Source organism: Lissotriton helveticus, chromosome 9, assembly GCF_964261635.1.
Source record: "Lissotriton helveticus chromosome 9, aLisHel1.1, whole genome shotgun sequence".
Taxonomy (NCBI): Eukaryota; Metazoa; Chordata; class Amphibia; order Caudata; family Salamandridae; genus Lissotriton; species Lissotriton helveticus.
Window position 1 is genome coordinate 346,296,249 of NC_136070.1, and position 14,561 is coordinate 346,310,809.

The 14,561-nt window shown below is 44.4% G+C and overlaps 1 protein-coding gene across 1 annotated transcript in view; it reads right to left on the reverse strand.

The window, feature by feature from the left end:
- LGMN (legumain) overlaps positions 1 to 14,561 on the reverse strand; it is a 97,037-nt gene that overhangs the window by 39,629 nt on the left and 42,847 nt on the right. The window contains exons 4-5 of the mRNA XM_078660077.1: positions 11,982 to 12,063; positions 1,789 to 1,874 (exon numbers count right to left, since the gene is read on the reverse strand). Of these exons, the coding sequence (XP_078516203.1) occupies positions 1,789 to 1,874; positions 11,982 to 12,063 (168 nt within the window). The remainder of the gene's footprint in view (positions 1 to 1,788; positions 1,875 to 11,981; positions 12,064 to 14,561) is intronic.

Genomic DNA, 14,561 nt, shown 5'->3' on the forward strand with positions numbered 1-14,561 from the left:
TTATTTCGTGCTGGGGATACAATACACCATACACCAATATGAGGGTGCATTTAGTAGGAAATGTTGGCAAAGAAAATATGGACCCTAAATGTTGTGGCATAGTTATCCATTTCAGAAGTTACGAATCCAAATAACATAGAAGTCAAGCTTTGTTTTATTTGCTAAAGGGAAATAGCATTTCTTGGTCTCTAAACTTGATCATTACTGAAATATGTCCATTAACCTTGGACACTTGTTTAAGGATGGGTGAAACTGCGAAAAAATTTCTAGATGTCATAGGTATATTTTTTGTGAAAACTGACCAAAAATGTGCCTAATACACTAAACAGACTTGCTAGGTACCTCGTTTAAAAATTGTACTCATGGGCATACCTCGTGTGTAAAAGTCATGTGAGATTCCAGCAGGAGACTTGTCTGTGAAGATAATGCCTCTAGCTGTGGCCACACCAGTTTCACAGTTCCTGCAAGAGACGTTCTACGAAAAGCAATCTCCACTTGGAGAAAATCATGCTAAATTGCATACTACAAGAAAATGTGCGAAATATGCAAAACCCTGCTTAATAAAGATGTTGTGTGCACCTAGCAATTTGCTGTATGCCGAGTATGAAATTGAAATCGACGTATGTCTGGGGTCACGATGGGATATCGATCTAGGCAGCATAGAGTCAGGGTCTCAATGAAAGATAGGGTGCCGCTCTGCATTCACTGGGCCAGTCTTCTGCAAGTATCGGCAATGAGCAAATGCAAGCATTTACACATGCGATATTCCATTCCTCAGTTTTAGACTCATGAATGTTGTAAGTTTATCCTTGTACATGAGATTTATTTATGAAATTTCTACTCGTACTGTAGAAATAAGTTCCAAAACCTGCTCTTACTCTTAGGTTTATTAGCATTTTAGGGTGGAGCTATCAATACACAGATGGCGCACACTGGTATAGATCAACCTTGTACAGGTAATTACTCGCCCTGAATACAGCCACTAATATACTTCTATCAAAGGAAGAAATAAAGATTGAAATGGGGAAGGGGAACCCACAAATTTGTTGGGGGTGTACTGCAAGTACCTTGTCCACTGAAAACAATATTTACAGAGGAGCAGCAAAAGATAAATCTTAGTAGCAATGCAAGTTACCATTGCATTTCTACATTCAGAAATGTCCACATGTCAAATTTAATGTGTGTACACCGATACACAGGAAATAGTCCTGTGAATCTGTGGCCGCTTCACTGGAGTTCATCGAGAAATCCTAAGCCTGAAAAGTACTCACACATTAGCATAGGCCTACAGTTTCACACTCAAGCACCTGCAATGTTTACTCAGGATCACTTAACCTCTTCCATGCTCATGATGAGCTGAGCTCGTCATGAGCCACAGCGCTCCGGTGCTCATGACGAGCTGAGCTCGTCATGAGCCGTGGAACGCTCGCATGCGGGGATAATTACCCCACTGTGCTGAGCGTTCCATGGCAGGTAATGCACCTGTGACGAGCTGAGCTCGTCATCAACATGTGGGCGCCGTGCGCGCCCCCCTCCCCCCCAGCACAGCGGGGGATTGACCTCCGCAGCAAAGGGGTTAATCTCAGTTTTTGTACAACACGAGCTCTGCCTCTAAAAGTAGAAGACTGTACCAATATTCTACTGATGTTCCTTGCAGGTGCATACAAAACCCCTGTGCCTATGGGGTCAGCATGGCTGCATGTGTATATGATATCCGATGATAGTGAGCCAAGCATACAAACGTAAAAGCGTACTCATGCAAAGACAAGGGCGGAAGTTATTTAATACCTCTTCAAAACTTTACCAGATCCTTTGCCCTTCACTGCTTCAGCATCACCTTTAAGAACAGCCAAGAAATTTTGAGGGGTAACTTCCTAGAGAACCAAAAAAAATAAAAGGCCATGTTCTAATATTTAGTGGAAAACAATTATTATAACGCCGTTCCTGAGAAACGGACTCAGTCAAGGAAGGACAAGTAACGTGTGTCTGGGGGCTGCGGAGGGGAGGTGAAAGGGGTCACACACAACAGAATACATACAGCATGCGGGTCTTTAATCTGACCATTTTTATGTCTGGATTGTCTTGCCATCCTCATGCTTTCTTAAAAAAAGAAATCATAATAAAAATGCATACATATACATGAATAAATAGAGGGGCTTTTAATAATAATAATAATCCACATTTGTAAAGCGCACAATCACCCGTAAGGGTCTCTAGGCGCTGGGGGCCGTCGGGAAGATTAAGCGAGCTATTGCCCAGAGTCACATGGTGCTGGGCTAACCTGCCGCCGGAGCCGGGGATCGAACCCTGATCCCCAGATTCCAGCGTCAGTCGCCCTGGCCGCGGCACCACACCTCTCCCACCCGCTTTTGGTCATCTTTCTTCAGCCATTGATTTGTTCCACTATCATTCTCTGATTTCATTTTCAGGTTTTTTTCATAATTGTTTCATTTTTTTTTAATATAACTTCCTTTTGAAAACATAAGCATGCCACCTTTAGACAGTAGACTGTATATGTTTTATTACTGTAAGAAAGTTCCTCTTTTTGGCATGGTCCTCCCCATTTTTTGCCTGCTATTTGAAGCAATTTTGCCTGAAGTGCACTGTGTTTCTGCGAACCAGGTCCGCAGTGAGAGTGCGCTTTCCCTAAAACAATGTAACTGTTAAATGGTACCCCAACTGGAAAGACCGTTAGTACCTCTGTAAGTCCCTAGTAAATGGCACCCCTGTTACCCAGGGCATGGGTACTAGAGAGAGTCCTTAATGGCTGCAACATGTATTGAGCAACACTAAGGGACCCACCACCAAACTCATGCAGACTGTCATTGCAGACTCTGTGAAATGGTGCAAACAAGTATGAAAACACGGCATGGAACACACCCTGTGTACTATGATTACAAACATTGCATGCAATACATGCAAGCCATCCCTACAGCAGGCCTTGCAGCCCTACGTCAGGGTGCATTATATTACATGTGAGGACGCATCTGCATCAGCAAGTATCCCCCTGTGTTGTCTAGTTCAATTACTAGATAGTGAGAGTGAACAGGGAAGCCATCTTAAGCATATGTACAGGTCATTACGAGTTCCCCAGCTACATGATGGCTTTACTGAAACCTATGGTGTTTGGTATTATACACCTTGTCTGAATATATCCATACGGATGCCAGTAGTGGATTTATCAAAAGGTGCACCCAGGTGAAAACTTACCAGCCTCTTAGTGTGCTGGCTGACTGGTATCGTCCAGCCTGCCACGACAGTCATGTTCCTGACCCCCTACAGGTGAAAGTCCATGCTCTCCAAGGCCAGAAACAATGCCTGCTCACGGAGGAAGGTGTTTACACCTCCTCTAGCAGGATGGCTAGTGAATCTGCATAACAAGGCCAGGGACTTCAAAGCCCCTGCTGCCTTTGTTATACGACCCCAGCTTCCCTAGTACTGGAGATGCCACCCCCTGCCCGGAGGCCCATTTGGCACCAGGACATGTGGGAAATTAGCTATGCATGTAGGTGTGTTGCACCACCAGGCTAGTCACACCCCTAAGGTGCCTAAGGAATATGCTACTTACCAGTATGCATCTGTTCTTGGCATAGAGGGCTGCAGAGTGGTACATTTATGAATAGATCGCCATCTGGTGTTGGGCTCGGATGATTGCACTTTGTTTTTCTTCTGGAGAAGTCTTTGTCGTCATAGGTGACTCCTCCTCTCGGTGTTAGTGCGCATGGGCATCGGCTCCATCCTTAGATTGTTTTGCCATAGTAGGGTTAGATGGAGTAGTGTAGTATAGTACATAAAGATATGCCCATGTAAATGTATCTAAATAAGATAATGTTGGGACAGACACAGGTTTCCGGGGAGGCAGGGAGGGCATGTACCACTCTGCAGCCCTCTATGCCAAGAACAGATGCATACTGGTAAGTAGCATATTCCGTTCGAGGCATATGGGCTGCAGATGGTACATTTATGAATAGATTGTACAGCAGTTACCTCCCTAGCGGTGGTCACCAGTGTCTGTCGCAACTGTCTGAAATAGAGTTTTTAATACAGCTTGGCCCACTCTGGCTTGTTGTGCAGCCTGTACATCAACACAGTAGTGTTTTGTGAATGTATGTGGTGTAGACCAAGTTGCTGCTCTACATATGTCATCTAGGGGAATGTTCCCTAAGAATGCCATAGATGCTCCTAGTTTTCTTGTGGAATGAGCTCTAGGAGGAACAGTTAATGTTCTCTTTGCTTTAATGTAACATATTTGTATACATCTTACAATCCATCTTGCGATGCCTGCTTTAGAGATAGGATTGCCCTTATGTGTTGGGGAAAATGCTACAAATAGTTGTTTAGTTTTCCTGAAGTATTGTGTTCTTTCTATGTAGTACAAAATGGCTCTTTTAACATCTAGTGTATGTAGAGCCCTTTCTGCCACCGTCTGTGGCTTTGGAAAGAAGACTGGTAATTCCACTGGCTGATTGATGTGGAATGCTGAAATTACTTTAGGCAAGAACTTTGGGTTTGTTCTAAGAACCACTTTATTCTGGTGTAACTGTAGGAATGGTTCTTGTATTGTTAATGCCTGTAATTCGCTTACTCTTCTGAGTGAGGTAATAGCTATAAGGAATGCCACCTTCCATGTAAGGAATTGTATTTCGCACCTATGCATAGGTTCGAAGGGTGGCCCCATTAATCTGGTGAGTACTACGTTGAGGTTCCAGACTGGGGAAGGTGGTAATCTTGGTGGAATGACTCTTTTAAGACCTTCCATGAATGCTTTTATCGCTGGTACTCTGAACAGTGATGTGCGCTGCCTGTTTTGCAGGTATGCTGCTATAGCTGCTAGATGTACTCTGATAGATGTGTACGCTAGATTACATTGCTGTAAGTGTAATAAGTAGCAAATAATCTCTCTTGTTGATACGTCTAGAGGGTTGATATTGTTATTAGTACAGTGTATAGCAAACCTCTTCCACTTAGCTGCATAGCATGCTCTGGTGGTTGGACGTCTCGCTTGTTTAATTATTTCCATGCAATTTGGGGGGAGATCTAAGTACCCAAATTCTAGGATTTCAGGAGCCAGATCGCTAAGTTCAATTGAGTTGGATCTGGGTGCATTATTTCTCCATGGTTCTGTGTAAGGTGCATGGGTAGAATTCGTAGCTTTTGATGTGGCACTTGTGAGAGTTGCAAGAGCGTGGTGAACCACGGCTGTCTTGCCCACGTGGGTGCTACTAGTATCATGGTCATTGAATGTTGTTGCAGTTTCCTGACCACTAATGGGATTAGTGGGAGAGGGGGAAAAGCGTATGCAAATTTGTTGGACCAATTTATCCATAACGCATTGCCCTGCGACAGGTGATGTGGGTACCTGGACGCGAAGCTTTGGCATTTTGCGTTCTGATGAGTGGCAAATAGGTCTATCTCTGGTTGTCCCCATCTTTGGAAGAATGGCTGCAGTATTTGTTGGTGCAGTTCCCATTCGTGTATCTGTTCCGACTGTCTGCTTAAGATGTCTGCTATCTGGTTTTGAACTCCTGGTAGGTGTTCGGCTAACAGATAGATGTTTTGAGGAATGGCCCATCTCCAAATTTCCTGTGCTAGTCTGGATAATTGGAGAGAGTGCGTCCCCCCCTGTTTTTGAATATAATACATTGCTGTCATGTTGTCTGTTCTGATCAGGACTGCTTTGTGGGTAACATGTATCTGAAAGGCTTTCAATGCTAGAAACACTGCCAGTAGTTCTAGGTAGTTGATGTGTAGTGTTCTTTCCTGCACACTCCACCTTCCTTGTACTGTGTACTTGTCCATATGTGCTCCCCATTCGGTGAGCGATGCGTCTGCTGTTATTGTCACCTGTGGAATTGGCTCTAGGAACGACCGCCCCTTGGTAATGTTTGTTCTGTTCCACCACTTCAGAGAGCGGTGTGTGCGGTCGTCTACCAACACCAGATCCGTAATCTGCCCTTGAGCCTGATTCCACTGTGTCGCTAAGCATTCTTGTAGCGGACGCATTTGTAGTTTTGCATATGGTATTAGCAGTATGCAGGATGACATCATGCCTAATAGCTGCATGAACACTCTTGCTGTTAGTGAGTGTTGTGGCTGAAATCTCTGAATGATTGTAAGCATTGCTTGGACCCTGACTGGGTTGGGGTACACTTTGGCTTTTTCTGTGTCTATAGTAGCCCCCAGATATTGTTGAACCTTGTTTGGTTGTAGGTGTGACTTTGTGTAGTTCACCGTGAACCCTAGCTGGTGTAGTAGCTGAATTGTCTTTTGTGTGTGTTGCAGACACTCCTCTTGCGACCTGGCTTTTATTAGCCAGTCGTCCAAGTATGGGAAGACATGAATTTGCTGTCTTCTTAGGTGAGCTGCTACCACTGCCAGGCATTTTGTGAACACCCTTGGTGCCGTCGTGACACCAAATGGAAGGACTTTGAACTGATAATGTTGTCCTTCTACCACAAACCTGAGGTATTTCCTGTGGGCTTTGTGAATAGGGATATGAAAGTAAGCGTCTTTTAGATCCAGTGTAGAAAGAAAGTCCCCTTTCTTCAGTAAAAGAAGTACTTGTTGGAGCGTGACCATGTGGAAATGTTCCGAATTTATGTATGCGTTGAGAGGTCTTAGGTCCAGTATTGGCCTTAGAGACCCGTCCTTTTTGGGGATTAGGAAGTATAGGGAGTATACTCCTGTTCCCTGTTGGTGTTGTGGAACCTTCTCTATGGCATGCTTTTCTAGCAGTGATATTACTTCCTGTTTTAGTAGTGTCAGGTGATCTTGTTTCATTGGACGCTGTTTGGGGGGGATGTTTGGTGGGGTAGCTGTGAGTTCTAGGCAATAACCATGTTGGATAATTTGTCTTACCCACTTGTCTGATGTGATGTTTTCCCAGACAGGTAGGAACTGTGATAGGCGTCCCCCTACCGGTGTTATATGGTCTGGGGGAAGCTCTATGAAGTCACTGTTTTGGGGTTGGAGAGTTGCAGTTGTTGTTGTTTCCGCGACCTCTACCCTTGTTGTTGTTACCCCTGTATCCACCTCTAGAATTACCTCTGGGTGATGTAGGTGTAAAAGAGGTTTGCTGTTGGTTTGTGGCTGTACTTTTGGATCCTCCTCTATAGGTGGATCTACGAAAGGAACCTCTTTGTGTCGGCTGTTGCAATGCTCCCATTGATTTAGCCGTTTCTGTATCCTTTTTCATCTTTTCTAGGGCCTCATCTGTCCCTGTGCCAAAAAGTGTTTTCCCATCAAAAGGTTGGTTCAGTAACGATGTTTGTACCTCTTGTTTGAACCCTGATACTCTGAGCCATGCATGTCTCCTTAACATGATGCTTGTATTTGTCGACCTTGCCGCAGTTTCTGCCGCGTCTAGGGCGCACTTTATTGAAGTGTTAGTAATTAACTTCCCTTCTTGTATCAGTTGATCTGCTTTCTTTTGATGTTCTTTAGGGAGATGTTTGATGAGTGTTTCTAACTCATCATAATGCGCTCTGTCGTACCTTGCAAGTAGTGCTTGCGTATTAGCTATGCGCCAACTGTTTGCCGCTTGAGATGCTACTCTCTTGCCAGAGGCATCTATTAGTTTAGACTCTTTGTCAGGAGGTGGAGCTTCTCCTGTAGATAAAGAGTTTGCTCTCTTGCGAGCGTTTGTGACCACTAGTGAGTCTAGAGGAATTTGTCCCTTGATGTATATTGGGTCTTTTGGAGCTGCCCTATATTTTTTATCAATTCTTGGGTTCAATACCCTAGCCCTCACTGGGTCTTTGAATATCTCTGATGTATGACTGAGAAGGCCCTTTAGCATTGGTAGTGTTCCTGATGTTCTTTGTGCAGTAGGTAGTGTTTTAATAAGAAGTCCTGTACTAGAGGTTCTGTATGTAGGTCTACCTTATGAAATGTTGCTGCTCTAGTAATGAGTTGTGCAAACCCAGTATTGTCATCAGGAGGTGAAGGTTTTGAGGGATATGACTCAAGGTCGGTATCATTACTTGATCCCACATTATACTCCTCCCATGGGTCTGCCTCCTCTGGGATTGTGTCCTCATCATCCCCAGGGTGTCCCCCCTCCCCTGTGTCACTCTCTCCATCTGTTGTAGGTGTAGATGGACGTGTGGGAGGGATATCTGGCCTATTGTGAGGAAGAGGTGAAGATGGTGTGTGAGGTTTGGGAGAAGGGGGAGGAGTTGTATTCGTCCCCATTGTTCTCTTCTTTGGATGAGCCTTGTCGTCCAAATGTTCATGTTTCCTCTTTTTAGGTAGTTCTGTGGCTACCTTGCCAGTCTTTGGGTCAATAAACAAAGTCTTTTGTTTAGGATCCGTTCCGTGTTCCTGTGTCGGTACCGCAGTTTTCGGTTCCGAAAGGTGTTTTTTCTTTGAACTGTCCATTTGTATTTTCGGTGCCGAAGTTTTGTTCGGATCCGACTTCTTCGGTATCGAAGATGTCCCCGGTGTCGGGGGTGTTTTCGGCGCCGAAGCGTGCTTCGGTGTCGACATGGACTGCTTCGACTTCGAGCTTTCCTTGACCTGGTGCTTCGGTGTCGATGTGGTCGGTTTATCGAAACCGGAACCACTATGATGTGGGACCGAGTGTTTCGGTTTCTGTTTCGTTGCCGGGCTCGAAGGCGGGGCGTTGGAAACTTTTTTCGGTTGTCTGACCGGGCTCGAGGGCGGGGTCGACACCGTGCGGGGTCTGTTTTTCGGTAAAGGGACGTCGTCACTCACGGTTTGTTGGACGTCGATTTCCTCGACGTCGGACTCGTCCGCTTCTGACCCCGCCTCGTCAGCCTCTTCTTCCTCCTCTTCTGGGTGCTGGTCCTCGAACAGCTCCGGGATTGCTTGTGACTGCATTCTCGATACCTCGTGTCTTCGGGCTCGACGGTTTCTAATCGTCGATTTTGACGAGAACGCTGCACAGGCCTCACAGTCCCTGGATTCGTGTTCAGGGGACAAGCAGAGGTTGCACACCTCGTGTAGGTCCTTGTGTGGGAACTTAGCACCACACGTTGGACATTTTTTGAATGGAGTCCTTTCCATGGACCCCGGGCTGGACTACGTCGAGTTTCTCGTAGTCGTCGTCCTTCGAACCGCGTCGGTATGGAGTGAAGTCGCGTTCGATAACGATACCGTCGATTTGGAAAGGAATACGCGCCGGTTATAACCTTCTTTGTTGAAGTCGGTCCGGAGCACTTCGATCCTCATCCGAACCCGATGGCGGAAAAAAAACAATCTAAGGATGGAGCCGATGCCCATGCGCACTAACACCGAGAGGAGGAGTCACCTATGACGACAAAGACTTCTCCAGAAGAAAAACAAAGTGCAATCATCCGAGCCCAACACCAGATGGCGATCTATTCATAAATGTACCATCTGCAGCCCATATGCCTCGAACAGAAGGGTTCCACCATTTTGATTTTAGTGGAATTCGGAACTCTGGGACAAGGTTATGCCCACCCCCAACAGAAAGTGGTCATATAGAGATTGTAGTGACCCAAAGGGTGAGTGGCACATTCACTTCTACCTGTCACTCCCCTTAACGCCCCTAAATTGAGTATTTAGGTGACCCCCTGACGCCATGAATTCAGATTCACCTGACTACAGAATCCCCAAAAGTCTCAGAGGGCTGCCAGCAAGTCCCCAACCAGCCAGCATCTCACTTGAAGTGGAAGAGCCACTTCCCTGCAACCTGCAGGCACCGACAGCAACTTTCGGTTCACTGCTCTGCTGCCCACTGGGTCTGCCGACTTATCAGCCACCCAGGAGGAGGTCACTTTGCCTCAGAGGTTTAAAACCATCTACCCATCCCCTAAATGTGGAGATGCCAGGAGCCGCCCTGCACCAATACCTACGGTACCGGACCCCCTGCAGCAACCAAAGCTTTTTTGAAGTCCAATCCAGACTTTAACCCCGTAAAAACCGACCAGCAGATGAGGGGCGTCAGCATCGCGGGAGCCAGCACAGAAGTGGCCCAGCTGTCCCCTCTTATGGTCTGACTGAGAGCCGCGAGTGCCTTTGACATACAGGAACAGTCGACCAAAAGCCCTCTTAACCCAAGCTCCCCATCCTGGGTGCAAGAACACCGACTGTGCCCTCTTGCTCCCACGACCCTCACAAACTGAGCCCCCCCCCCTGTTGGGAGCTCCCGGACTTGTCCACAAGTCCACCTCTGCAGCCTGTTTCTAAGTGGCCCCCATCCTGGTCAACGGTGTAGTGCACAAGGCTACCAACCCGTCCAGCACCTCTGCACCCAGACACTCCAGGGCAGATAAATCCGGATTTTCAATGGGTGCTAGGGCCTGTATTGTCTTTTAATGATGTAAGGAGATGAGATGTCACAGCATGACAGATCGGCTTATAATGAAAGAAATCCCGAGTGTAATTGCTGCAGTAGTGGAGAGAAGCCACTTGTCCTCTTGTGGGTCCAGGAAAAAACAGTAAGACAGACTTTTGGCCAGGGAGCTGTCAGCAATGGTCCTTTTGCAGGCTTTTAGCAGTAGCTGTGGCCCTCAATGGGAGTATTCCGATTTGCTTGCCAACTCCCAATATTCCATCCTGGGTGTTCATAAGTTTAAAAGTACCATGCTTATGTGGTTTTAACATCTCGCAGTCCTGCATTTCTCCTACTCCTTTTTTTAACTTAGTCATTTTAAACAGCACTGGTGTGAATCTTTCAACTTGGGAAGCTGAAATATATATGGTACTGCTCAAATAGAACAGCAGGGTAATTGCTGCACTCTGACAAACTTAGTTGGCTAACAGCATTTTGATGTCTCTAAGAGCCAATTGCTGTGTTATGCGGGTTACACAGATGATACAGACTCAAATACCACCTAGCTATTTTGTTCAAAATGTACATGCATTTTTTTGTTTAAATTGTGCTTGATTTTTGGTCTTTAGACATTCTGTGCAGGGCCAGGACTTAAGAGTTGCAACAGATAGAAATGTTGTGATAACTTTGTTATTCAACATTCCTTGCCTCTGGTGAATTGAGAATAATAAAATGGAAAAAATCTGAAATATAATAGGCTTGATTAAATAAAACCTGATATAAAACTGCACTAATTTATAACTATATGGTCAAAAAAGAAATCTCAATGGACAGAAATTCTTCAATTCAAATTCTGTGATGTGACAAAAACAAAGGTTCTAAAAAATCTTTAAATCCCTAGTGTCTAAGCAATGTACAAACATTTTTTAAATTGTTTTAAAATGTTTTTAAATGTTTTTGTTTAAATGCAGTCAATTCTGATGCTACAACCCCATTACAGCTCTTCACTGGAAAGTTCTAACTGGCATAACGACGGCGTGAAAAAATGTGACAGGAGATACGAGCTATAACTGAAGGGAAGAGTGTGGGATGTGGAGGAAAAGTGACAAATAAGAAATGGGGCTGGATGCAGATGAAACTGGCATGGGGGTGATCGGGTCATCACCCCTATCAATATGAATCTCATTTGCTTGTGAACTTTAGGGAAAGGGGAGATTGCGGTGTGGTTAAAGGGGTGCAAAATAGTTCCCCCATGCATAGCAACACAATGTTTGGTGGGCAGAAGGGAAACTTCATTAAGAAGCTGCCTTCAATAGCGTGAGATCACAAATGGGGGGTCCCTCCTTAAAGACAACAGTTCAAACAATTCAAACTGAAATATTTTATAAAATAGCCACTTAAATATAACAATATAATTTAATGCTTCAGCCTTTTTCATTCATACTTGAGCAACGCACTGAAAATTGCATATCCTGGATGGGCCACAAGTTCCCAAGTGATTTTACAAAAATGGATGCATTGGACATTAGCAACATGAGGGGTGCAAAGCAAATTACTTCATTTCCATTATTCCCACCACAAAGAGACAGCACATCAACAAAAATATACATATGTGTTTGGCGAAAACCACAAACCGGAATTGTGCTGTGACACTGCTTGTAAGCCCTAGAAGGGGTTCCCCCATCATCAGTGTGAGTCATGATGATATTCCACAGAAACCTACCTCGTTAGTGTAGTCTTTTGGAACTCCAGCATACACATCTGTACCATTGGGCCTGTTGATTATTATGCCCTTGGTGGGATTACTAAAAAAGTAAAAACAAAATGTTCATTAGTTCGATTTAATATCTCCAAGCCGGAATCAGTAAGTTCTGAGTGTAAAGAAATAGACCTGCAGATAAATATCCATGAAACAAAATCTGATTTATGACACTTGTCAGTTAGACCAGATCTCCTGCCATTTGCCCATTCATCCAAAATGTCTCAACTGGAGTAGAGGGACTGACTCCTCCTTAACTGTGCCTCATCAACAGTAATGGATATACTAGAGTGTCAATGTTGAAGACTTGAGGCAAGGGGGGTCCTGACGCTTGTTTCCTGAAGGTGAGATGCATTCAAAATCATCAGGTTTCTGCCTGGGTCAACCAAGAAAGGAATGCTGAAGTCCTGACAATGGCATGAAAGGGTAGCATTGACTAATTATTTCAGAAAATTTAGAGGATCCAAACAAGTACTTGGCGGTGAACCCCCCTGGTTCTCAAAGGGTAAGACTCCTACCATTTCTGTGAGAAGCTATGCATCTTAAGAGGCAATTCCTCTAAAGACAAATTTTCCCTCCAGTGTATATGAGTTCAATTCCTAAGTCACTGGAATGTCCATATACTGCTGAACATGGTTACTAGAAGAACCCATTAGCAGCTGCCATTAAACCCCCAGAATTAGGTAGGTGCAGCAGATCTGTAAAACACCTACAGGCCACTTCTATTGGTGTGCTCCAATTTGCTGGAAGACGTTCACAGTGCAAAGGAAAAGAGATGCTCATCAGTACATCTTTTTCATACCTATAGCTCACATTCTACTGACGATACTGATGCCTGCAAAATTAGCATCATGCAGCACGAAAGAGTATATGGAGAAGGATGCCAGCTGCAGATACACCATGGAAATTTCAATTTAGATAGTTTACTATGTATTGTGTGCAATGCCAGCTGCCCAGCTTCAATGCACAAATGATTAGCAACCAGAAACAAATAAAACATTAGTTTTAGAATAAAATCAAAACAGATCCTTGAAAAAGCAACTAAATATTAGAAAACAAATAAGAGTGAAAAACAAACTGAAGACATGGTTTACATCACAGAGGCAGTAATAGCACAATTCGGTTCAAAAGCTCTATATACAGAAACATTCAACAGAAAGAAAGGAAAAGCAGAGGCAACACTAATTATTTTTTTTAAAGCAACCCAGATTTTGTTCTTCCCTACGATTTTCGATAACTGCGTTGCAAAGACTTGTACCTGCTACCTTTAGAGAGTGGCCTCCACATTTAGTCAGGTGCCATGTCTGAGCATGGATTTTGGTGCCTTGTTGTCCAAAGCTCCTCCAACGGAGGCATAGAGAGCTGTGCATGATTTGTTGTTCCATAGCATCCAGACAAAAACAGCCCTTTTGCAAGATACCCTGTGGTTTTCCATTTATGGTGTAAGAAGTACATAACGGCCCTATTTGGTACGTTTGCAGTTTTTGTATGTTTTGGAAAGACCCCCTTTACACACCTATGAAATACTGTAGCCTACATAATAACAGCAAGAGAACCAATAGTTGGCAGTCGGTAATGGTCAGTAGCAGACATAGCTTTATAAGTGTAAATGGGTGAAATGCACACACAAATGTATGCTAAAATTCACCACGGTAGAATACCTTGCACTGCATCATTGGGAATACTGATGTACAGCACAGGGAGACTGAACCACAAGCTGTAACTAACTGCAGGCTCTAGGAGCAGAGTGCTCTTTGGCTGAGAAGATCACTTTCAATGATCACTATGGAAGGAGGCCTGCAATAAGAGGAGTTCAACCACCATCTGCTTCAAGGTTAGAATATACACAGAATCCAATGGTTGATCTGCGACAAGACAATTCAGCAAAAGGGGGCCATCAAGTATGGTAGAACCAAAATGTACTAGAGTTGGAATTTGGTCGAGTTCCAAGCATCATAGACACTACCTGCGTTGCTCACATACTGCAATCCGACCCATTCGTGATAGGCATTCTTTAAAGCCTTCCTGGTATGAGTGGATGCAGAAAGAGAAAGTTAGCAGGTCACTGCTTAGCACCTCTACAAGATGAGATAAGAATTAAGCACTGTACAAAGTGCACTTGCATTGAGCATAGAGAAGGAGCATTCAACCCCATCCTGAAAAAAGGAAAATTGTTTGTGGACAACTCAGCAGATATTTGGGGTTGTGTGAGAGACCGGATAATGGCACAGACAAGGCTGTGCATATAACTGGAAATCCTTATTTATCTACAACCTATTTGGCAGGCCTGCACCACTTCCCAAGTGGCAAAGGGCATTCTAAGTGTTAAAAGCAAACTGCTGAAGAGACAAGCTGGTGAAACTAAGGCATTATGAAACACACATTGGTTAATAGCAAGCTGAATGAAAAACAAGGCAAAATAGTCAAGGTGCCAAGTCCAGAAAAAACATTTACGTGTGTAACAAGTTAAAACAGACATTCCTGAAAGAACAGAAATAGAAAGGTATGTCAAATAAACGAAGATAGTCAAAAGTAACATGAAAA